This window comes from Triticum aestivum, chromosome 6A (genome assembly GCF_018294505.1).
Source record: "Triticum aestivum cultivar Chinese Spring chromosome 6A, IWGSC CS RefSeq v2.1, whole genome shotgun sequence".
Lineage (NCBI taxonomy): Eukaryota > Viridiplantae > Streptophyta > Magnoliopsida > Poales > Poaceae > Triticum > Triticum aestivum.
In genome coordinates this window covers 195,159,639-195,185,451 of record NC_057809.1, presented here as the reverse complement: position 1 = coordinate 195,185,451, position 25,813 = coordinate 195,159,639, and the positions used below count along the sequence as shown (strand labels likewise).

At 46.2% G+C, this 25,813-nt stretch overlaps 1 protein-coding gene across 1 annotated transcript; it reads left to right on the top strand.

Annotated features, from left to right (window-relative positions):
* Positions 1 to 12,645: 12,645 nt before the first annotated feature.
* LOC123130548 (AT-hook motif nuclear-localized protein 24) lies at positions 12,646 to 14,029 on the top strand. Its single transcript, XM_044550420.1, has one exon. It carries the CDS (start codon positions 12,904 to 12,906, stop codon positions 13,831 to 13,833), a length of 930 nt encoding a protein of 309 aa, XP_044406355.1. The 5' UTR covers positions 12,646 to 12,903; the 3' UTR covers positions 13,834 to 14,029.
* The last annotated feature ends 11,784 nt before the right edge of the window (positions 14,030 to 25,813 follow it).

The following is a 25,813-nucleotide window of genomic DNA, read 5'->3' as shown; positions in this document are numbered from 1 at the left end:
CCTACAGAGTCCCGGCCGGCTCATAAATTGTGTCCGGCTCGGTGACTTCTCTTCTGTGCCTTCTTTTACAAGTCTTTCCTTACATATGGCGGTTTACAATATTGGGCCTTAAGCCGCCTCTAGGCCTTTAGGCCTTCTATAAAGTTTAATAAACTATCACCCTGAATGTTTACTGGGATTCCTTTGTAACCCGCCATTGAGGCTGACCCGGCCCCTCCTGGGCGGCTCTTAACTGATAGTTATATCCCCAACAAGTACGCTTACGAGGATCAAGCTATCGTCAACTCGGAGAACTTTGCAGGAAAGATGACCATACCCTCGAAATCACTTCTATCTTTGCTTGCTAGTTGCTCGCTCTTTTGCTATGCCGCGATACCTACCACTTGCTATATCATGCCTCCCATATTGCCATGTCAAGCCTCTAACCCACCTTGTCCTAGCAAACTATTGTTTGGCTATGTTACCGCTTTGCTCAGCCCTTCTTATAGCGTTGCTAGTTGCAGGTGAAGATGGAGTTTGTTCCTTATTGGAACATGATTATTGTTGGGATATCATTATTATACCTTGTCTACTTTAACGCATCTATATACTTGGTAAAGGGTGGAAGGCTCGGCCTTATGCCTGGTGTTTTGTTCCACTCTTGCCGCCCTAATTTCCTTCATACCGGTGTTATGTTACTTGATTTTGCGTTCCTTACGCGGTTGAGTTATAATGGGAACCCCTTGACAGTTTGCCTTGAATAAAACTCCTCGAGCAAGGCCCGACCTTTGTTTTACCATTTGCAACCTAAGCCTTTTTCCCTTGGGTTCCGCGGACTCAAGGGTCATCTTTATTTTAAACCCCCGAGGCAGTGCTCCTCTGAGTGTTGGTCCAAACTAGAGCACCGTGCGGGGCCGTCCCTTGGCAACTTGGGTTACGTTGGCTCCCGTACGCTTAGCTTATCCAGTGTGCCCTGAGAACGAGATATGTCCAGCTCCTATCGGGATTTGTCGGCACAACGGGTGGTCTTGCTGGTCTTGTTTTACCATTGTCGAAATGTCTTGTAACCGGGATTCTGAGTCTGATCGGGTCGTCCTGGGAGAAGGAATATCCTTCGTTGACCGTGAGAGCTTGTGATGGGCTAAGTTGGGACACCCCTAGAGGGTTTTGAACTTTCGAAAGCCGTGCCCGCGGTTATGGGCAGATGGGAATTTGTTAATGTCCGGTCGTAGAAAACTTGAAACTTAACTTAATTAAAATGAAACAACCGCGTGTGTAGCCGTGATGGTCACTTTTTGGCGGAGTCCGGGAAGAGAACACGGTCTCGTGTTATGCTTGAACGTAAGTAGTTTCAGGATCACTTCTTGATCATTATAGCTTCTCGACCATGCTTTGCTTCTCTTCTCGCTCTCATTTGCGTAAGTTAGCCACATATAAGCTAGTGCTTGCTGCAGCTACACCTCACTACCTTTTCCTACCCATAAGCTTAAATAGTCTTGATCGCGAGGGTGTGAGATTGCTGAGTCCCCGTGACTCACAGATTACTTCCAAAACCAGATGCAGGTGCCGATGATGTCAGTCCAGGGGATGCGACCGAACTCAAGTGGGAGTTCGACGAGGATTCAGGACGTTACTATGTGTCTTTTCTGGTCGATCAGTAGTGGACCCCAGTTGGGGCGATCGGGGCTCTTTTGCATTAGGGGTTGTCTTTCTTTATTTGGTTCCGTAGTCGGACCTTGATTGTATCTAGATGATGTAATGCTATATTTATGTATTGTGTGAAGTGGCGATTGTAAGCCAACTATTTATCTCTTTCTTATTCAGTACATGGGATGTGTAAAGATTACCCCTCTTGCGACATGCCTACTATGCGGCTATGCCTCTAAGTCGTGCTCCGACACGTGGGAGATATAGCCGCATCGTGGGTGTTACAGGTGTCGCTTGGGAGCCTCCGACAAGATTGTGGAGTTGAACCAAGAAGTTTGTACGAGTAAGGAGATCGCCTACTTCATGAAGATCTACCCGAGTGAGGCAAATCCTTCGTGGGCGATGGCCATGGTGGGATATAAAAGGTTGCTACTTCGTGGACCCTTCATGGTTGGAGCCCTACGTGGAATCACGCAATCGTTACCTTTCGTGGGTTGAAGTCTCCATCAACATGGATCTATGATAACACCACCTATAAGAACCACGCCAAAAATCTCCGTGTCTTTATTGTGTTTGCACACTCCAATCCCATCCCTTTACTTTCTTGCAATTAGCATGATTTACTCTTTCGGCTGCTGATACTCTTGCTATGCTTGCTTCAAATGTATTGTAAATGCTTAAACGTGTGCCAAAACTCCACCTCAACTTGAAGAACTTAACACTTTTACCTGTTGAGGGTCTAATCACCCCCTTCTAGACCCCTCTTCTCGATTCTTTCATATCCTTTGTAGCCACACGCAAGTCTATGAGCTCTGCAAAGCCATCGCCATGGTTGACAGAAACACCGAGTCGCCGGACTATTTTGAGTGACCTTGTGATGAGTCTGGGAAATACACAGCCACATCGACGTACAGATGTATGGGACACATTTAGTCCACCACGGTCGCCTGCATTTGACGTAGTTGGTAGCCACTCAAATGGAAAATTTCATGTGGCTAGCTACCCAATACCGCTTATGGACGTCTGATCGACGAGCCCACCATGGATTACAGGATGCCCCAGCGCCTTGCCACACTTGTCTTCAAGATGAAGACATCGTTGACCATATCCTCGCCCACTGCATTTATGGAAGAAAAGTGTGGCATTCTTGCTTCCTAGAGCTAGGTATCAACATTCAAGGCCCATCCAAGGATGCAACATTCACTGATTGGTGGCTACTACAACAGCGACGGTTCAACGGGAAGATACGGAGAGGGTTCGACTCCATAGCCATTGAAATTGCTTGGGCTCTCTGGAAACAGTGGAACGCAAGAGTGGTCAACAACATCTCGAGGCAAAAAAAGACGCCTCAAGTCAAGATGGAGATACTCGACGAGATTGATAATTGGAGGTAGGCAACACTGGGTGGTGTTGGTGCTTTAGATCCTTTCGTGAGAGAGTAGTTTCATGTACATAGGATGTAGGAGCGGGTGTTTTGGTTACCCTAAGATATGTTCGCACCACGCTAGGGCTCTTTTTTTTAAAGACCCAACCTTGTTGGCATTTCATTGATTGATAGTAGAGAGCAGTGGAAAAAGCGTTACAGAGATGGATGATCCGAAGATCAAGGAGAAAAATAAGAGAAGGAGAGAGAAAAACATGCCCGTAGGCCAACCCTCATGTTGCTATTCTCACGGTGATTCCCCGAAGGGGATCTAAATGCATTTTACTCCAGCTTGCCTCCAAAGTGTGAATACCCGCATAATCTCTTGCTGCACATCCCTCTCATTTGCAATCTTGCCTTTGAAGATGCAACGATTTCTCTCATGCCATATCTCCCAGAGTATGAGCATGGCAATCGACTTGATCCCTTTCTTATGTCGTTTCAGTGTTCTGAATGATGGCCTTCATAACCTCCATTGCATTCTTGTTGTCCGACCATGAATTTTGACGAAGCGCAGAGCAGCCATGCCAGGTTGCCGTAGCGCTCCACACCGAGCAAGAGAAGTTGCAGCGCTAGAAGAGGTGATCAGAGCTTTCCAAGTTCCTCATGCAAAGCTGGCGGAAGTACTTGTTCTCCCACCCGCGATGCTACAGGCGATCATAGCACCATAAGCGATCTTGATGTAGCAACCATGCAAAGATCTTGAGTTTTGCTGGTGCCCAAGATTGCCAGATAACCTCTCCGAACTGTTCTTTCTTCGATCCTAGGAACTACAGGAGGTACACTAATCTTGAGGTGTAGTTTCCAGAGCTCTCAAAATCCCATCTGCTCTGTTCTTTAGTTTCACTATGGATGGCCACCTGGCTTTGCTAAAGAAGCATATGCAGGCGTAGCACATCCTGCATCAGGCCTTCCGTGCTCTCGTGGGCTAGGTATGCGATCCATTTGTCATCTGCAAGCGTTTGCGCAACCGAGCGATTTTTCCTCATGGAGTGTTTGAACAGCGCGGGGAAGCACGTCTTCAGGGGGTTGCACCCAGCCAGCAATGGTGCTAGAAGCTTGTCGTTTTACCATTCCTCAAGGTTACCGTGGTTGCCGCGCTGAAGAGCACTCTGTCTAAATCGTCACATGGTGGTTTAGTCCCAACCCATGGCTGGTCCTCATGTTGCCAGGCATGCCACAACCATCTAAGGAGGAGTGCACGACTGAATTTCTACATGTCCAGGATGCTCAGACCGTCGTGATCTAACGGGAAGCAAACTCGACTCCAATTCACTTTGCAGCTCCCTCCCGTGAGTTCCTGATCCTGCATCCAGAGGAAGCGGCGTCAAGCCTTGTCCACTTCTTTCAACAACTTCTTTGGAACCTTCTATAAAAATATAAGAGTCCCGCTTCGGTACAATGAATGGCCCAATACGACGCACGCTGTGTTTGAGCCGCAGAGGGAGAGCCTCCCGACTGGGCCGGCCCATTATCGCGTGAAAGCTGTGGAAAAACGACCGATAAAGAAATGACTGCAAAAGGATTCGAACCATGCACCTCAGTTTGTTAAGCGCTACTCGCTAACCAGTCCAGCTGATGAGTTTGCTGTTCTCAAAAGAGAAACGCTAGCTATAAGAATAATTACAGCAACCGGTTTAGTGTAAATCCGGTATCCCTTCTGCATCCCTGTATCCTGTCATCGCTGGCTGTCCGATCTAAATCCCCTGCCTCCTGTGCGTCGGCGCTTATTTTGCAGAAACACGCCCGCTTCCATCTCATGTTTAGGTGTGAATTTTCCAGAAACCCCCAGCCGAAGCACTCTCTCTTAAAAATTCCCTACCCCCAATCCCCAATCACGGCTGCGAACTGCATCCCAACGACGGCATGGCCGCCACGGCCACGAACACCATGTTCCAGCAACTACAACCTGCCACAAAGACTAGTGATAGGCGGCACCACCACGAAGATATGCCGGAGGCGGCCACCACATCCCAGCGGCGGTAACCTCTCAGGCGGAGATCCATGTGTGTTGACCGTTGCCTCTCAGGCGTGAAGCTCTCCCTCAACGGGCGCACCAAGATCTCCCCTGGTTGCAATGCGCGGTGCTCTCCCTCGATCTAGCTTGTTGCCATGGGTCCCGGTCATTCCCAGGAGCCCAGGACTAGCAGCCCAACTGTGCATCCATCGTCAACGATCTCTGTCCATTTCTGACCACGACCCAAGACCAGCACATTTCGACAACCTGACAATTGCGACGACGACAGCGTGTGGATCAGTAGATGACCACTACCGTGAGTCCGTGACCATGTAGCTTTGTTATTTTCAGATGACCTCCTCTTGCCAATTTCAGTTTAATTGATCTCGTTTGGGTGTGTCAATCGAGCCTCAAAACGGGACTACAAAATTCAGAAAGAAGTGAATGCTTGTTGGTGAATGCAAAATTCAGAAAATGAATGCTTGTTGTTGACTACAAAATTCTGAACAAAACGACTGTTTAATTTCTTTTGTTGAATGCTATTGCTGAGATGTTCCCTACGTGATTCACACTACAAGTTCACATTATAAATTCTGAAGCTACATGTACACCCAACAAGCAACAATTGCAGTATACAACTCACAATCCACAGCAGATGGTCGAGTAAATAGCATAAAACTACTACTTTACGGGTTAGGATTCCAAAAAACTACCGAATTTATTTTTTTTCGCTGATAACTACCAAGTCGGGGGTTGGCTGTTTCAAAAAACCCCAAATCCTTTTTGTTCAAAAGTTAAACATGTTTATGACAGGTCGGCCCGCCACTAAATGCACCGTTTGGTTGACCATTTGTTTGACCTTAACTGACATGTGGGGTCCACATGTCAGTGTCTCATCCACAGATTTTTACGGATTAGCCCCTACAAATATTTTTAAAAAGCAATTGGGTCCCTACAATCATTTAAAAAAAGCAATCAGGTCCTTGAACTGTCGCCGCCGCGCCTCCAAAGGGCTCTGCCCGTGGTCGTCGCCGCCATGGGCGGCTTGTGTGCAGGCCGCCGCCACCACCACCAGCCAGAGTAGCTCGAGCCCCTCCTCGTTGGGCACAGGAGCCGCAGCAGCGACTACCTCGTCGGGCACAGGAGCCGCCGCGCGGGTGTCCAAGATCCTGGGCATGGCCAATGCGTGGGCTAGCCCATTCGTCGGCCGCCTCCGCCATCATGGGGCCGGCAAGGAGCAGCAGCAGCGTTCAGCCACGCAGCTTCTTCGGCCTGGCCCGCGACCTGACCGCCGGCGCCTTTGCTCAAGGCGAGGCCAGCAAGGAGCAGCAACAGCGTTTGCCCGCGCGGCTTCTTCGGCCTGGGCCGCGTCCTGGCCGCCGGCTAGCCGTCAGTGCTGTTGCTCAGGACGGGGCCAGCAAGGAGCAGTAGCAGCATTCGGCCGCACGGCTTCTTCGGCCTGGGCCGCGACCTGGCCGCCGGCGAGCCGCCGGCGCCATTGCTCGGGGCGGGTTGTGCAGCTTCTTAGGGACCCGATTGCTTTTTTTCAAAAACATATAGGGACCCAGTTGCTTTTTTCAAAAAACTTACAAGGGTTATTCTGGAAAAATGAGGAAGAGACACTGACATGTGGACCCCACATGTCAGTTAACGGTCAAACAAACAGTCAACCAAACCGTGCATTTAGTAGCGGGCCCGACCTGTCATAAACATGTTTAACTTTTGAACAAAGAGGATTTGAGGTTTTGTGAAACAGCCAACCCCTGACTTGGTAGTTATCAGCAAAAAAAATAAATTCGATAGTTTTTTGGAACCCTAACCCGTAAAGTAGTAGTTTTATGCTATTTACTCCAGATGGTCAATCTGCAAGTTCTATGTGTACATCAAACAAGAGCAGGTAAGATGCAGAGATGTGGATGCGTCTGCAAGGAGGTTCGGGGCTGTATTCGGCACCCACACGAGTGAGTAGCAGGCCGGCGCCATCAGGTGGAGGGGAGAGTGTAAATCAGAAGGTGAGGATATTGCGGCCGCCGGGCGCCATCGGTGGTGCAGAGACTCGCTAGGAACTTGGACGATATGGCGATCCGGAACTGCCAAGGCTGTACAAGGACATCTTGACTGCGGCAACGGAGGACACATGCGGATTTTATGTGGGGACGCATCACGAGCGGTGCCCCGGCGCTAACCTCGTCGCCGCCGGGAGAACCAGCGTGGGTGCGTTGCCCCGGCGAAAGGAAGAGGGCTGGTTCTCCCGACGGCGACCGCAACATCACATACAGGGATCCAGATCTTGATTCAACTTGGGATGTTTCAATTTATACAGGGTGTACTTTGCGAAGAAGAGGGCTGGAGCGGGCGCTTTAGTAGAAAATTTCATCAAATAGACTAGATACGCACGATCCAGATCGGGTGGCTGGAAACAGGAGGATGCACGGATTCACGAGGGATGCCGGATTCACCTGATACGACGCCGTGTAACGAACCATTCTTTCCTCTGTTTCTTTTTCTTTTTTTTTGTTTCTTTCCTCTTTCAAGTTTTGTTTCTTTTCCAAAAAAATGTGAACGCTTTTAAAATTTTAGAAAATATTCTTTTTTTCCCAATTTTGTTCATAAATTAAAAAAATTGCATTTTCAGAAAACGTACAAGAATTTTTTTAAATGTTCGTGTCCTTAAAAGATTGTTCAGAATGATAAAACATGAACATTTTTTGAACAGTACGAACACAATTTTGAAAACCAATAACTTTTAGAAAACACGAACAACAATTGGAATTTTCAAATATTTTTTCAATAAGTCAAACAAAAATTGAAACCAAAAAGGTTTTCTGAATTTCCTCGAACATTTTTTTGTATTTGTGAATAAAACAAATTGAAATTAGGAATTTTTAAAAAATTCAAAAAAATTGAAAGCGTGAACGTTATTTGAAACACCAGAACATTTTTTAATATGTGAATAAATTTTGGAAAAAGGGTGTGTTTTTTATTTTCTGAGAAAAGTTTGTAAACTAGAAAAAAATGTGAATTTTTTTTGAAGCGTCAAACATTTTTTCAAATTCCTGAATATATTTTTAAGAGATAAATACACCATAAGTCTTAAAACTATTTGGTGTGTGTCAAATTAGTCTGAATGCTATGAAAATGCATATATGGGTCCTAATAGTTTGCCAAGTGTGTCGCCCTAGTCCTATCCACGCTGCATCAGCTTTGACTTGCACGGGGTGCAAGATTGACTACTCCGATGTGACAACTTTTTGCACACCCGCTCCCAAAAGGTCATATGTTCTAATTTCGTGGCGTTCACCCTTGCACACATCATATCCCTTGCCCTCCTCTCCACCTCCGATGGCCATCGTCCACCTCGGTGCCCAAGCGCCATAAACATGATCTTATATGATCAATTCAAGGCACCATGCCAAGATGTTTATGTTTTTGACAATTCTTGCATTTTCTCAAGTTTTCTCCGTGAAAAATACCCGATATATGGACGGACATGACGCAACTTGCTTATGGTCTCGGAATTTATTCAAACCTGACATGAATGCGTACTATGGGTATGACCACCTTCTTTCAAAAGTTGGGTTCATTTTACAGATGTCAAAAAATAGAATGTGTTCAACAGAGGGTGTTTGAGTAGGCCAGAAGGATCTATTTGGGAGCACTTCGTTTCACAACATCTCTAAAATGGCTGAACTTTTTTCTTGGTATTGTATGACCAATTCAAGGCACCATGTCAAAGTTTTCAACAATTCTTGCATTTTTTGAAGTTTTCGACGATAAATGGCCGGACGTGACACAACTTGCATACGGTGTCAAAATTCATTCAAACTTGGCATAGATGACTACCATGGACATGTCCACCTACTTGCAAAAGTTAGGGTCAGTTCATGCATGTAAAAAAATAGATCATATTCAACAGAGGGAGTTCGAGTAGGCCAAAACAGTCTGTTTGAGAGTTCGTTTTTATTCATGGCCTTGTATGACCAATTCAAAGCACCATGCCAAGTTGTTTGAGTTTCCGACAATTCTTGCATTTTCTGGAATTTTCTCCATGAAAAAATGGTCAATAAATGGTTCGACGTGACACAACTTGCATACGGTGTCAGAATTAACTCAAACATGGGATGGGTGCCTACCATGGATATGCCCGCCTACTGGCAAAAGTTAGTTCTATTTTATGCATGTCCAAAAATAGACCATATTCAACAGAGAGTGTTCGGGTAGTCGAGAAGGGTCCGTTTGAGACCACATTTTTTTCCGGCATCCATCACATGACCCAAATTTATTCCTTGAGCTTATATGGCCAATTCAAGGCACCATACAAAGTTGTTTGACAAAAAAGAAAAAAATACACTGGCATTGGCATTGACCTAACTAGGTGACATCATTGACCCCGTCCGACGCCTGTTTGGGGGGGGGGGGCGCTATTAGACGCATATCACGTCAAATAGTCGTTGTTTTGCACATGCCCAATTGATACGAGTGAACATGGGCGAGCCCATTTTAATTTTTCCATTGCCTCTGTAGATGCCGGTTTTGGGAACGTCTAGACGTTTAAGAAGGTTCATGAATCTTTTCTTTTTTGTTTTCCATTTTCAAAATCGCAAAGTTCAAAAAAAATGTTCATCCATTTATTTTCGTATTCGTATTTCTCAAAAAAGTCCAAAAATACCAAAAAATGTTCATGTTTAAAAAAATGAGGGTTTCAAAATTGTTTGTGTTTTCAAAAGAAATTCAGAATTAACTAATCTTTTTTCGGAATTTAAAAATGTGTTCCACGTTTCGGAAGGGGTATGGGCAGATCTGGTCCGTCTATGTGTTTAGGGGGTTGTACCGAAGAAAAAGTGAAAATATAATACGCCATCGACGTACTCTAAAAAGAAGTTCTGGCACTAAAGCGCAGAATGCATCTCAAGTTTGTGCGCAATGTGTAGTATACCAATTCTTGTATAAATATGCAGCACAATTCCAACGATTTGCAAGAATGTGGACGGCGTCGGCGTCGGCGTCGGCTAGTGCATGTGAACAAAACCTGGTTGGTAGTACTCCCTCCGGTCCTTTTTACTCCGCACATTGGTTTTGCCGAAAGTCAAACTTTGTTAAGTTTGACTAAATTTATATTAAAAATTATTAGCATCTATACTATCTAATAAATATAATATGAAAATATATTTTAAGATGAATCTAAAAATATTGGTGTTGTTATGTGAATATTTATAATTTTTTATATAAATTTGGTCAAAGTTGAATGAGATTGACTTCGGACAAACTTAATATGCAGAATAAAAAGGACCGAAGGGAGTAACACTTAATGCACAGTCCAAATTACTCCATCGAGAGATGAGCTGCGCCGGGGGGCATGCTACCTTTCTTACCGTAAAAGTCGTCTCAGCATGCACACATTGTTTACTGCTAATAATCCAACGACTAATAATGGCACCTAAATTGTCGAGCTCGGGGGCGGGAGAGGATTATATAAACAACAATGAAGTCTCACGCCGACCAATCAGGCAGCGATACGCGGGCCAATGGCGAGTGCTCCTTGTGCGGGGAGGAGTGGGAGGCCACAACGACTACAAGGGCCCCCCCCCCCCCCCCCCCCCCCCCCCATCAACAGCGAGCGAGCAGACTCTATCATTAATTAGTTAGGGTTAGAGTTCCCAGAACCACGCTGTCTGGATGCCAAACGCACGCCAGCCCGATCGGCCACAAAGCTAGCTTGCACAGGCAACAACTCCGGACACATTTCCGTTCTTCCTGCGTGCACAAGTGCCAAAGCTAAGGAAGTTTAGGCGGGGGACAAAGCTAGGCAGCTCCAGGCTCTGGCCTTGCCATGATAGTTCAGGTCATGTCTTGGAATATCCCCTGCCCCATCCAACTCTACTTAGTCCCTTTCATGCCATCATTGAGCAACCGCATACTACACGCTGCATGAAAATGACTCTTGGTTGTGTGGTGGGCCTTGATCGGCGAGCTTTAATTTGTTCCAAGTGCTGTTCCGGAAGAAGCCTTGTCAGATTGGCTGCCAGGTTTTACAGAAGTATCGATGGGTTTTGAAAATGGAATTAAAAATGATCGAAGAGATAAGTGGGAGTGTGTTGGAGTTTCAACTTTTAACTTTCAACAGTCCAGTTGCACTAGGAGCTTGCGCCTCGAGCACATCACGGAAGCAGCTCCATGTCCCACGCAACGTGCCCAATACCCGTTTGATCCTCTCACTCACGCACTCACTCAGTCTCTTTAATCTTTTTTTTTTTGACGCTCTATTCATCTCCAATCATGGCAGTACATCAAACACAAGAAATAATAAAAATTGCATTCAGATCTGTAGACCACCTAGCGATGACTACAAACATTGAAAAGTCGAAGGCGTGCAACCGTCATCGTTCCTCCCTCATCGGAGTCGGGCATAACTTGTTGTAGTAGAGAGTTAAGAAGTCGTCATGCTAAGACCCGGATCAATGCACCAGAACAAAAACCGCCGCCTATGAAGAGAAACTTAGATCGGAAGGATCCAACCTGAAGACATATGAACAAAGAGGAACAAAGATCGGATCCGAGCGGATACATGAAAAACAACCACCGACTAAATCCCGTGAGATCCGCCAGTGACACACCTCCACGCGCGCTCTGACAATGCTACACACACACAATCGGGACGGAGGCTAGGCATGAAGAACCTTATTTCATCTTCAAGAAGTCCTCGTCGTCTCGTCTTCCTGGGCAGGACACAAACCCTAACAAAACTTGAAGAAGCACCTAAAAACGGAGCCCTCCCGCCGGCAAGGGCAGGGATCCACCACACACCCATAGCCTAAGACCATAGAACACGTGCCAGATTGGCGGCACCGCCGACGGGACGCAAAAACCCTAGCCGCCTTTTCTTGCAGAAGACATAAAGCTTGGAACCAACTATTAGGCGTGTAGGTCTCTTTAATCTTTAATATGGATCAATGAAGGTAAATTGCAGGCCACACACTACACTTATATTTTTATAGTCACACCCTAAATAAATCTTTGGATGAGGTATTTGTGAAAACCAAGTGCTGCTTCACTTCAATTTAAACTGTCAAAACGTTTTATATTTAAAAACAGAGGATATACAACATTTCATAATCCATGCCAGTGACACAGACATATTTTTGTTTATAGATTAGATAAGGCACTCAGTTTTGATCATTGAGAACAAAGAGTCAGCGGCTCGACCACTAAGGGCATCTTCAATACATGTAACATAATTGCTGATAAAATTTGTCAGGTAGGACAACTGATGATGTAGCATAAAATAAAATGGGGAGAGACTAAAGACTGAGTATGTAAATTAATCAACCACCCTTCCACAAGCTCTAAGGTGAAAATTAGAGAGCAAGCATAATTATTCTGCCGTCTCTTATTGGATAGGCCAACTTATTGGAATAGTTGATGATAACTTGTTGGTGATGGCATAAACATTTTTGTGAACAGGATTATATATAAAGATATGCCCTAAACACACACTCGATCGTGTTGTATACAAGACGCGCGGTGGTGGTCGTGTCCTTCTCTTCCTCTCTCCTTCATATCATTATTTTATTTTAATCATCAAACGACAAAGTGGGGGGAGAGTGAAGGAAAGGGGGCAGACCGCCGTTCCTTTACATCTTTTCCTTGCCGCAATATCATACTGCAATCCAGCCACAGCTTTCCTTGCTTAATAATTTGCCAGTTCCTCTCCTCCCTCTACTCCCACTTATTTACTCCCCCTTTGCTTTCGTTGCCACTGTTCCATCTCGTAGGTTTCGTCGTCCCTTGCCACATGAGAGGTTTGTCTGTAGATAAGATAGAGGCGGAATAAAGAAAAGCAAGACAAACGAGAGAGAGCTGAGCAAGAAAGGATAACCTAGGTAGCTAGGTCGGGAGCATGGATCCGGTTACTGCATCCATCCACGGTCACCATCTTCCTCCACCCTTCAACACCCGTGATTTCCATCACCATCTCCAGCAGCAGCAGCTGCATCTCAAGTCGGAGGACGACCATGGCGGCGGCTCTCCGTTCGGCGGCCACGGCACCAAGCACGGCCACGAGGATGACGAGAACAGTGGCAACGGCAACGGCAGCGGCGGTGAGCTTGCTCTGATTTCCCCTTCAGGTGGCGGACTGCAGGATGGAGGTGAGAACGGATCGCGCCGACCGAGGGGCCGCCCGGCCGGGTCCAAGAACAAGCCGAAGCCTCCAATCATCATTACGCGGGACAGCGCTAACACGCTCCGGACGCACGTCATGGAGGTCGCGGGCGGGTGCGACATCTCCGAGAGCATCACGGCGTTCGCCCGCCGCCGGCAACGCGGGGTCTGCGTGCTGAGCGGCGCGGGCACCGTGACCAACCTCACGCTGCGGCAGCCTGCCTCGCAGGGCGCGGTTGTCGCCCTCCACGGCCGGTTCGAGATACTCTCACTGTCTGGCTCCTTCCTACCCCCTCCAGCACCACCGGAAGCCACAGGGCTCACCGTCTACCTTGCCGGCGGGAAGGGGCAGGTGGTGGGCGGCACCGTTGTCGGCTCGCTGACCGCTGCGGGGCCGGTGGTGATAATGGCAGCTTCCTTCGCGAACGCTGTCTACGAGCGATTGCCGTTGGAGGAAGACGAGTTGCTTGCAGCGCAAGGGCAGGCAGACAGCGCCGGGATGCTGGCTGCGGGGCAGCAAGCATCTCAGATGGCCGGCGGAGACGTGGATCCAAGCCTCTTCGAAGGGCTGCCACCGAACCTCCTCGGCAACGTGCAGCTCCCGCCTGAAGCTGCCAGCTACAGATGGAACCCAGGCACAGCCGGTGGCCGCCCGTCACCGTTCTAATCACGGCCGCTGGACCGCGCAGCCGGCACGTTAGAAAGGTTATGTGTTTTAATTAGCTTTCTTCCTTAACGTCGCATCTCGAAGGATTTCCGTGGGAATTATTGCATACCATTTCGGATCTTGTTAAATAACATGTCCGCATCAGGATTGTTTCTGATATGTATCGTTGTCTACATCAGTTATTGTTTCGGTTATATTCTTGTGTCTCATAACTGATTTTGCAGTTGAGGTGAGAGGCTAGCACCTTATATTCTTCCTTTTGTTTCTCATGTTCACATACTAGTCATCAACCTGTGCCACCGCATAGACTTGGTTAATCTTGAACAATCCATATGGAAAACTGTAGAAATTATAACCAAAAACACATGAATTCTATCAACTTGGGTTGTTTGGTTCCTTGGTTTGCAGGATTTAAAGAACACATGAATTCTATCAACTTGGGTTGTTTGGTTCATATGAATTGAAAAAATTAAAAAATCCTGATAAACATAGCCAAATTAAAGTTCAAGCACATGAAAATGTATTGTTAGATTCTTAATATACCACTACAGATCTTAGTCTCGTTTTTCGTGCATAGAAATTTGAAAAAAGAAAGTCCAAGTGAATGTTAGCATTCCTGCGTTTTCTTTGAAACTGAGATCAAATGAAATTTCCTCCCTTTTTCCTTTGCCCCATTCATTTGAACTAAATGCATGAATTGTACTATCACAAAAAGTATATATCTATTCCTACTTTCCCCCCTCTACTTCTCCTTTGAACCAAAGAGGCCCTTTAATAGCTATCCACTTACCTAAAAACATCATTCATTTGTTTGAATTAAGATCTTTGTATTATTGTTCCTAGACAGTACGACAACCAACTGACTTTTGATATGTAAGCGCAAGTTCTTTAATTTTAAATTATGTACTCCCCCTTTTCAGTTTATAGGGCTTAATTTAAAAATCTCTTCCACCAAGGGAGATGATGAATGGTGGAATTAATTCGGTAGTTTGCAAAAGTACTTAATTAGTACTCTCGTTTTCCTCAAAATTTTGTGTATACCGATGCATTAATTACACCACATGCACACATGTTTACTTAATGACCAAGAACTTCTACATGCATTGATGAGTTTTTTCTCCATCCTTGCATGTAGTGATTTAATACACCTTAAAATCTGAACATGTGATGAGCTGGTCGTAATGGGAGTATCATACCTAGTATCATGCATGCCAATTAGGCTATTTTGATGAGGTTTCATACAATTAAATGAAGAAAAAGATGATTGAATATTATATCACGATACTGTATCATAATAAATGTTATGCTACTATGTGTCATGCATGGCAATAAATAAAGTACTACATGATACTAATATATGATACTCCCTCCGTCTAGGTGTATAAGTCACCTTACAAAAACCAAATAATCCCAAAACACTTAGGCATGGTACATTAACTCCTACTTCGTTTCTTGTTTCGTGACATATCAACCAATAAGAGATAAGGGACGTGCATGCTTTCAATGACTTGAGACTACCAAACACGACATGCAGTGCTTAGTTCATTGCATGCAATGCTATTAATTAGCAAAAAAAAATAAGTTCTCTTGTTTTCCCCTTTGCCTTGATCGCGGTGCATAACCTAAGATGACTTATACACCTAGACGGAGGGAGTACTGTGCATTAGAAAGGTAGTATCATACACTAGTATCGTATGATACTCTCCATTACAACCAGCCTAAGTACTAATCCCTCTTTCTAGGTGTATAAGTCATCTTAGGTTGTGCACTGTGACCAAGGCGAAGGAGAAAACGAGAGATTTTAATGCTTATTTGCTAATTAATAGCATTGCATGCAACGAACTGACCACTGCATGTCGTGTCTGAAAGTCTCAAGTTATTGAAGTCATACACACCCACATATCTTATTGTTTGATTCCTTTATTTATGTCAAGAAAGAAGAAACGAGGTGAAAGTTAATGCACTGCGTTCAAGTGTTTTTGGATTATTTGGTTTACGTAAGATGACTTGTGCACCTAAACAGGGGGAGTAGTAGAATTAAGACTTAGGAAAAACAAACTTTTTGAGATGAGCCCTATAAACCGGAAAGGAGGGAGTATTGTTTCTTCAATCCATAATTGGGATTGTTTGTTAAATAACTAGGTGCCGTAAATGCAAATGTTTTCTATCTAGAATACTTGTAAAGAACAAATTTTGTCTGAATTTTATTTTGCATAAATAAAATCCCATTGAGCACTCATATATTCCACCAATAACAACCCGGGTATCTAATGGAACATAACCCTCTTGTCACGAGAATCCCGCAGCAAAGAAGTGTAGCTTCCTGGTAAAAAAAAGTGTGGCTTGCCAAGTGAATCTGGCCATGTGTGTGTCACCAAGGAATATGAAGTCCACCTGCCAAAGAAAAAATCAAGGAACAAGGTAGATCCACTTATGTGATATTCTTGTGTACGTAGATTTGTTGAGCAATAAGCCATACATAAGTCACATCATTTGTTTGCCCTCAGAGGGATATGTACACACCTTTCTCTGTTGGATGCACTATTATTCTGATTCTAAAAAGGAACATGCCATTTTAGTTTCCTTAGAAATTCTTGTCTTAAGGAAAGGAAATTGCGCCAATAAAAAACACGGATTTATGTACAATTAGTAATGAGTTTCAAAAAAAATTGTACAAATTAGTAATGAATGGGAGCTATTTTGACTAGATGGAAAGTACTCTCTCTTTCTCTCTCTCTCTCTCTCTATATATATATATTCATAATGCCATGAAGCAACTCTTTACCAGAGGGGAGCCCATCAAATACCTTACTAGATTACTAAGATGTCATCATGTTGACCCAACAAAAAGCTTAAAGGGCAAGGGAAAGGCATAAACGATCAGAGCAAGGGAGACTAGTAAGGGCGACCCCACCCCCGCTCCCCACGTGTCGCCCCCGCTCGGGCGACTCGGGCAGGATCGCAACCCTAGCCGACGGGGGCTCCCCGTCCTTCCATCCCTCCCTCCGCCGCCGTCGAAGGACGCCGCCGGCCTATAGCCCGGGGGCTGACGGCGGTGGCAGGGGCCTTCTCTCTCTCCTGCGCCATGGGGGCGGTGCGGAGCCCCGTGGCATGTGGTGGCACGGCCGATCTGGCCTTGGTGGCGTGGCGGGCCTACCTTGACCGGTGGCAGCGCGGTGACCGCCTCGGCTTAGGGCGGCAATGGTGGCGGGTGCGGCGGCCGGCCCTGCTTCGGGCAGTGGCCTTGGCTGCGTTCGGCGGCGGCGGCCGGGTTTGCGGCGATGATCAGTCAGATCGAGGTGTGTGCGATATACAATATTTATTTCACTCGGATGAACTGTTTGCGATTAGCCGAAACAATATAAACGGTGTAACACCCCTGTATTTTGAGCTACAGTAACCCATGTGATTAAGCTAAATAATTTTGCTAAACAGTGTGTTGATCACCTTTGATTCCATATCTCATTTCAAATTCCACTTTGAATTCAAATTCAAATAATAAGTGACATAAAAAAATCACAAACATGAAAACTTAAATGTTCTTAATATGGTAAATAATCCATAGATAATTATGGTGGTGAAACCAACATTTAATAAAATGGTTAAGTGCCCTAAAATAAATAAAACAAAGGGCAAAACAATAATTTAAATGCTTTTAAAATTATAAAAATCCTAAACTAATTTAAATAAGTGCAAAACTTTTGTGGCAGTGGCCTAATATATAATACTAATTTAGGTGCAAGTTTTATGTTTTATAAAACTATTTTGTTTTAAAAAGAAATAGAAACAGAAAACAAATAAAAGAAAACAAAAAAGGGAAGAGACGCCCTGCACCCTGGGTTTTAGCCCACCAGGCGGCCAAGCCCGCCCCCCTAGTCGTCTACCTCTGCTATAGGGGGCAGCAGGTCGTGGCCACCGCCGATGCCAGGCATCGCCGTGGCGGCCATCCACCGTGCCGCCCACACGATAAGGTCGAACCGCGCCCCCTGGAACTCTAGCTGCCCGGATCCACTCCCCCTTGCGCCTCTATCTTCCTCTCCGCCATGGTTGCCGCTGCCGTCACCTCCGCTCGCACGCCCGCATAGCCACCAGTCGCATCTCGCCGCCCCGACCTGTCGAGGAGATTGACAAGCGTCTACTTTGTCTCCCTCGACCACTAACTCAAGGCCGGAGCCACCCTAGTGCCGGACCGCGTCGTCGTCCTCCTCAGATCTCCGTCGGCCATCTCCCTCAACTCCGGCACCGTACTGCGCTCCCGATCACTCAACGAGCCACCGTGAGCTCCCTTGGTGAGCTGCGCCTCCAACCCCTCTATTCCCCCCTTCGAATTCGTCCTCCAGCTTGCTTGCCGCCTCCCCACTTTGTCCTCACCATAGCCACTGCTGTCGCAGCTTGCGTCCGAGCTTGGCTCTTGGAGCCCGTAGAAACCCAATGCGTGCATGAACGCAGCCCTACGACGACCCTAGCACCATTTCTGGTGGCGTCTATCGGCGTTCTGGGAACGGGGTACCCAGACTTGCCTGCCTATAGCCCATGGCGTGGCTCCATCGACCTTCTGGTATGGCCCACCTTCGGCATCAACAACTCAAGACCCTCGTAAGGGGCCAAGCCTCGCGAGGCGGACGACACCAAGACCTCTAGTGGGAGCTGCCTCCTCAGGCTGGCTCCTGAGGAGCGGAGATTTCTATGCAAGCCTCACCTCACGAGGCTCGGATGACGTGAGCCATAACGACCAAGGCCAGGCGGGCGCTAGCGGGCATAGGACAATAGTTTCCTCTTTGGTGCTAAGGAGGCAAGCGCAGGCGCGAAGTTCCGAGGAGTCAGTCAAAGGTTTCCATTCCCATGCAACAAGACCAAGACTGCTAGGACGGCAGGACGAAGGTCATCGCCGAGCCCACCATGGCGTCACGACCAGAAACTTTGCAGGCGAAGACTACTTTTGTCAGGATAAGATGTACTAGTTGTCTCACTTTGAATTTGGTCGTTGTGAGATCCCTTCCCGCCTGCATTTTGGGGGAAGAGGACCAAGGCCACTATAAATAGGACTTAGCCACCACCATAGGAAGGGCGAGAAGGATCCGATCCATCCGAACCCTCACCAGCTCACACCAACACAAGAACAGACTTCCTGAGGTTGTTCTTCCACTGTACTAGTTCATCCTCAGCCCACCTCGAGGCCAATCCACCACAAAGCAGGAGTAGGGTTTTACACCGCAAGGTGGCCAGAACCTGGGTAAACTGTTGTGTCCCATTTCCTTCCTGTTCACCGAGTTATGCCATGGGATTAGCGGGTAGGTAGACTGGGGAGGTTAATTTCTTTGCACGCACCCCAGAGTTCGAATCTAGCCAGGGTCCGCGGAGCCCGAAATCCGACATTTGGCGCGCCAGGTAGGGGTGCGTCGAAGATCCGCCCCTCTATTCGTTGCGCTCCGCTGTTCGGCTCTCATGGCGGGCGTTGCTCCGTCGACCGGGCCGACGGGTGCTTTCGAGGGAGTCGTGGGCCTCCGAGCTTTCACCCCCGACCTGCGGCAGGTGCAATGGCCACCCAAATTCAGGTCGGAGCTACCGCCCCGATACGATGGCGTGGCGGACCCGACAGGTTTTCTCCGAGCATATGAGGAGGCTGTTTCGGCAGCCGGCGGCGACGACAAAGTTATGACGAACTGGCTTCTCATGGCCCTTGTGGGTGCACCACGTGCCTAGCTTCTTGGCTTGCCAGGGTCTTCGGTGGCCTCCTGGGAGGAGTTTGCGGCCTCTTCATCGCGCGCTTCGCGGTGCTGGCACCCCACATCGTCGCAGCTCTCCTAGCCGGGTTGTAGGCGCCGCCCTCGGATCGCCATGCCAAGCAGTTCTTTCGCCAGGTGGGCGCCACTCGCGTGCAACAAGGAACTCCTTCGGGCTGGGCGGCGCCTAAGGCCGACCTCGTCTTCAACTCAAGGGACCACCTCGCAACCACAGCAGGCGCCGGCATGCTCCCGATGCTCTGCACCCCCACCATCTGCAACGTAGCAGTCACCAAGACCCTTATCGACGGAGGAGCCGGCCTTAATGTTCTCAAAAAGAATATAGGCCCAGAAAAAATTACCCCTTTTTCGAGAACCTTTTAGAAGTTCTACCCATATGTGTTCTGATCGCCAATTCATATTAGATATACTAAATCTAGCAGCGGTCGATTGAAATTGAGAGAATAAGCTAAATAATTTTGACTTTACTTTTTTTATTCTGAAATCGCCTTCAGCAACTAGTACTCATGTGAAATAATAGGTTAGATACATTGACTTTCTATTCAAAAAATATTCGTTGATTCAATTAAAATAAATAAAATAAAACTCGCTATACCTGGCTCTGCATATTCATGCATTTATGCTCGTAGCCTATATCCGCATCCATAACCGTTTTTCATTTGTGTGTAGAAAGTGTGTGTAGAAAAAGCCACATACCCTACCATATTATATTACTTACACTAAAAAATACTAGACAATCTTATTTTTTTGCACATAAAGAAATAAAGAAGTCATTGCAATTGCCGGAAATACTAAGCCTACTAAAGGCATGAAAATAGAAGGTAAGTTTAAATCCGTCATGGAATTGGTGTCTCAATTCAAATTTACTATTTCTATCTAGTCGAAAAATATCTTAAGATTCTTATGATATAATTAAGTATATCTATTATAAGGAATATTGACTATTGTATTGTATTTTTTATTTTTAGTTTGAAAAATATTCTGTAAAAAAATGAAAGGATAATAAGAAAATTCCAAAAAAGGAGAACTAATTAAAAAGATTTTATTTTGATTTTCCCATCCTCATGGCCTTTCTATCTTTCTAATCTAATTTGAAATTGGATTCAAAAGAAAGCGGTTAGAATTTACTTCTTGCATACATACTTCTCTAGAAGCGCATACAATAATGCGTGGTAAAGGCGGAAAAATAGTATATTCAATCAAAATCGAAGGGCAAATTATCTTACCTACTATAGATCCCCTACTACCCTCTTAGACTTTAAAAGGCGATATACCACCCAAAGAAAGGGTATGAAAATGCCGGGTGGAGTTAGCTTTTCGACGAAGACCCGTCCCGTGCAGCGAAGCCCTGTTAGTAAGACCCCCCGCAATAATGGATTATAGAAGAATATTATTCCAAATACTCCTCTGGACGCATATAGTAGCATTGCGATTCCGAATCTTTTTTATTTATGAATATGAACAGAAAAAATTCATTGTATTGTTGGGTCGGAGCGGAGGTTTGGTCCAGAAAAATTAGAAACAAAACGTCTACTCTACCGCATTGAAGTCTATAGCGCTGTATTTCCACGAAAGGGGAGTCTGGGCCGTGTCTCAGTCCCAGTGTGGCTGATCATCCTCTCGGACCAGCTACTGATCATCGCCTTGGTAAGCTATTACCTCACCAACTAGCTAATCAGACGCGAGCCCCTCCTTGGGCGGATTTCTCCTTTTGCTCCTCAGCCTACGGGGTATTAGCAACCGTTTCCAGTTGTTGTTCCCCTCCCAAGGGCAGGTTCTTACGCGTTACTCACCCGTTCGCCACTGAAAACACCACTTCCCGTTCGACTTGCATGTGTTAAGCATGGCAACCTTGGAAATACTTTTATATTTTGGCTTCCTTATTGCTTATGCTGTCAAATTGCCGATTATACCCCTACATACGTGGTTACCAGATACCCATGGGAAAGCACATTATAGTACATGTATGCTTTTAGCGGGAATATTATTAAAGATGGGAGCATATGGATTGATTCGGATCAACATGGAATTGTTACCTCATGCTCATCATGAAAAAGTAGGAGCTTAGCGGGTCCTTACCCCCCTTTATCTGATTAGAGCGGAAAGGACCCGCGGAATTTTTACTCTTATAACGCGAATTGAATCTATTCGATTCACTCTTATGAAGCAACAAGAAAAAGAGATCACTCGAGGATCCAATATCTTATCCCACGAAGGAAGTATCCTAAAAATCCTTGATTTAGTTTCGAGTAATAAACTAATAAAACCTTAATCAAAACTATTCAACTAGCCTAAAAATAAAAAAACCTTCAATGGAAGAGTTTACTTTTTTTTGCAAAATTTCTGTAAATTTGAAGTTGAACTTAATTAAACAAGCCAAGCAATTTGCTCACAATCACAAGAAATTTTTCCCCCGCCATATTTTCTTCCCCTCTGTTTGTCCACTACCTCGGCTAAACCTAAGCAAAAGAAAAAGAGGTCCAAGAGACAGACCCGAATAAAGAAGAAATAGTAATCTTTGACGAATTAGGAAGAAAAAGGATTCTTATTTTGATACAAGAAGAATCGGCACAAGAAAAAGGCTTTTTCTCTGTGGAGCATTCGGCTTGCTTCATGTCCCCATGGCCGGCTCCGCCCCACCAAGCCTTTCTCTGGAGTCGTCGACGGCTCCACCTGCCCCTAGGGCAGATCTGCCCCCCTTCACCTTCGGCACCCATGACAACTACCGCACCGAGCTCATCGACTTCGACATCGCCCGTATCGGCCTACCGTACAACGCCATTTTCAGGTACCCGACCTTGGCCAAGTTCATGGCAGCAACTCACCCTGCCTACAATCTCATGAAGATGCTGGGAAGCAGTGGTGTCCTCGCCGTGGCAGGGGACACCAATGCAAGGACGCGTTATTGGCCCTCAAGCTCTCCTTCAGGGCCATGGCGGCCGCGCGACCAAGTGAGGAAGGAGCCCCAGAGACTCCCGGGGCTGTGCCAACAAAGAAGAAGCAATTGTCCTCTCAAGATTGGGCCAAGATGAAGCAGGTACCGGTTGACAAAGACGAAGCATTGGGCGCCACCTTCACCATAGGCACCGACCTCTCTCTAGATCAAGAAGAGGCATTGGTCAGCCTCTTACGCACGAACAAGGATGTGTTCGCATGGGAGCCCATGTTGGAAATATGCCCTAGAGGCAATAATAAAATGGTTATTATTATATTTCCTTGTTCATGATAATTGCCTATTGTTCATGCTATAATTGTATTAACCGGAAACCATAATACATGTGTGAATACATAGACCACAACATGTCCCTAGTAAGCCTCTAGTTGACTAGTTTGTTGATCAATAGATGGTTATGGTTTCCTGACCATGGACATTGGATGTCGTTGATAATGGGATCACATCATTAGGAGAATGATGTGATGGACAAGACCCAATCCTAAGCATAGCACAAGATCACGTAGTTCGTTTGCTAGAGCTTTTCTGATGTCAAGTATTGTTTCCTTAGACCATGAGATTGTGCAACTCCCGGATACCGTAGGAATGCTTTGGGTGTATTAAACGTCACAACGTAACTGGGTGGCTATAAAGGTGCACTACAGGTATCTCCGAAAGTGTCTGTTGGGTTGGCACGAATCGAGACTGGGATTTGTCACTCCGTATGACGGAGAGGTATCTCTGGGCCCACTCGGTAATGCATCATCATAATGAGCTCAATGTGACTAAGGAGTTAGCCACGGGATCATGTGTTACGGAATGAGTAAAGAGACTTGCCGGTAACGAGATTGAACGAGGTACGGGGATACCGACGATCGAATCTCGGGCAAGTAACATACCGATGGACAAAGGGAATTGTATACGGGATTGATTGAATCCCCGACATCGTGGTTCATCCGATGAGATCATCGTGGAACATGTGGGAGCCAATATGGGTATCCAGATCTCGCTATTGGTTATTGGCCCTAGAGGTGTCTTGGTCATGTCTGCATGGTTCCCGAACCCGTAGGGTCTACACACTTAAGGTTCAGTAATGCTAGAGTTGTAATGGGAATAGTATGTGGTTACCGAAGGTTGTCCGGAGTCCCGGATGAGATCCCGGACATGACGAGGAACTCCGGAATGGTTCAGAGGTGAAGATCCATATATTGGACGAAGGGTATTGGAGTCCGAAATTGTTTTGGGAGTACCGGATGACCACCAGCATGACTGAAAGGAGTTTCGGAGGCCCCGACAAGCGTTTGGGGCCTTATAGGCCAAGGGGAAGGGGCACACCAGCCCTCTAAGGGGTTGTGCGCCCCTCCCATCCCATCTCACGTAACCTGGAGAGGTGGGGGCGCCGCTTCGGGGGCAAATTTCCTAGGGGTGCGGGCGCCCAAACCCATCTAGGGTTTCCCCTGTGGCCGCCGCCCCTACCCTAGGGAAACCCTAGAGCGCCTCCTCCTCCCCTCTTCCCCCTATATATAGTGAGGGAGATAGAGGGCAGCCATGCCCCTTCCCTGGCGCAGCCCCTCCCTCCTCAAACACCTCCCCCTCCTTCGTAGTGCTTGGCGAAGCCCTGCCGGAGAACTGCAAGCTCCACCACCACGCCGTCGTGCTGCCGGAGCTTTCCCTCAACTTCTCCTCCCCCCTTGCTGGATCAAGAAGGAGGAGACGTCCCCGGGCTGTCCGTGTGTTGAACGCGGAGCGCCGTCCGTTTGGCGCTTGGATCGGATCTTCCGCGATTTGAATCACCGTGAGTACGACTCCATCAACCGCGTTCTTGTAACACTTCCGTTAGCGATCTTCAAGGGTATGAAGATGCACTCCTAATATGTCTCCAACGTATCTATAATTTTTGATTGTTCCATGCTATTATAATATCCATCTAGGATGTTTTATATGCATTTATATGCTATTTTAGATGATTTTTGGGACTAACTTATTAACTTAGAGCCCAGTGCCAGTGCCAGTTTTTGTTTTTTCCTTGTTTTTCAGTTTTACAAAAAAGGAATACCAAACGGAGTCCAATTGACGTGCCAATTTTTGATGATTTGTTATGGACTAAACGAAGCCCCAGGAGTAAAAGAGTTGGGCCAAAAGAGTCCCGAGCCATCTACGAGGGTGGATGGCACGCCCTACCCCCTGGGCACGTCCCCCTATCTCGTGGATGACTCGGAGACCCCCCTGACGTGAGACCGATGCCAAAAATTCCTATAAATACAGAAACCTGCAGAAAATAACCTAGATCAGGAGTTCCGCCGCCGCAAGCCTCTGTAGCCACCAAAAACCAATCGGGACCCTGTTCCGGCACCCTGCTGGAGGGGGGATCCATCACCGGTGGCCATCTTCATCATCCCAACGCTCTCCATGACGAGGAGGGAGTAGTTCACCCTCGGGGCTGAGGGTATGTACCAGTAGCTATGTGTTTGATCTCTCTCTCTCTCTCTCTCTCGTGTTCTCGATATGGCACAATCTTGATGTACCGCGAGCTTTGCTATTATAGTTGGATCTTATGATGTTTCTTCCCCTCTATCTCCTTGTGATGAACTGAGTTTTCCCTTTGAAGTCATCTTATCGGATTGAATCTTTAAAGATTTGAGAACACTTCATGTATGTCTTGCATGTGCTTATCTGTGGTGACAATGGGATATTCACGTGATCCACTTGATGTATGTTCTGGTGATCAACTTGCGAGTTCTGTGACCTTGTGAATGTAATATCCCAAATTTTCAATTTGGAATGTTATACATAGGTCATTCATGCATATCATATTTTATTGCATTTCGTTTCGCGATCCTTGAAATTCTAAGCAACTCAAGGACCCACGGAGAGAGTTGGGGATTTCATCGTTTTCATATTTGAATTTTTCTCAAATATCAAATCAAGGGATCATTTTGGTTTTAATTATTTTTCTCTCCGAAAATATTTCTAATTAAAATATATGAGAGGAGATAATATGACTTCTCCAAAATAAAGGGGATATTGGAGGAAAAAAATATTAAAATCAAATAATTTTTCTTTTTGGTCTTTTGTTGCTATTTTATTTGAGTTAGGAAAAAAATGCGTTTTTCAAATTTTGCGTTAGAGGCCAAATAAATGTTCACTTTGTCTGCAATATTATTGGAGGACCGTGAAAATTTATTTCAGGATTTTTGGACTCCGTTTAGTATGTCTTTTATTTGTTTTTCTGCGTCAGGATTTATTTTAAAAAAATCTGAACCGACCTAACGGGCCGTGTCCGTCCAGGACACTGCGCCCGGGG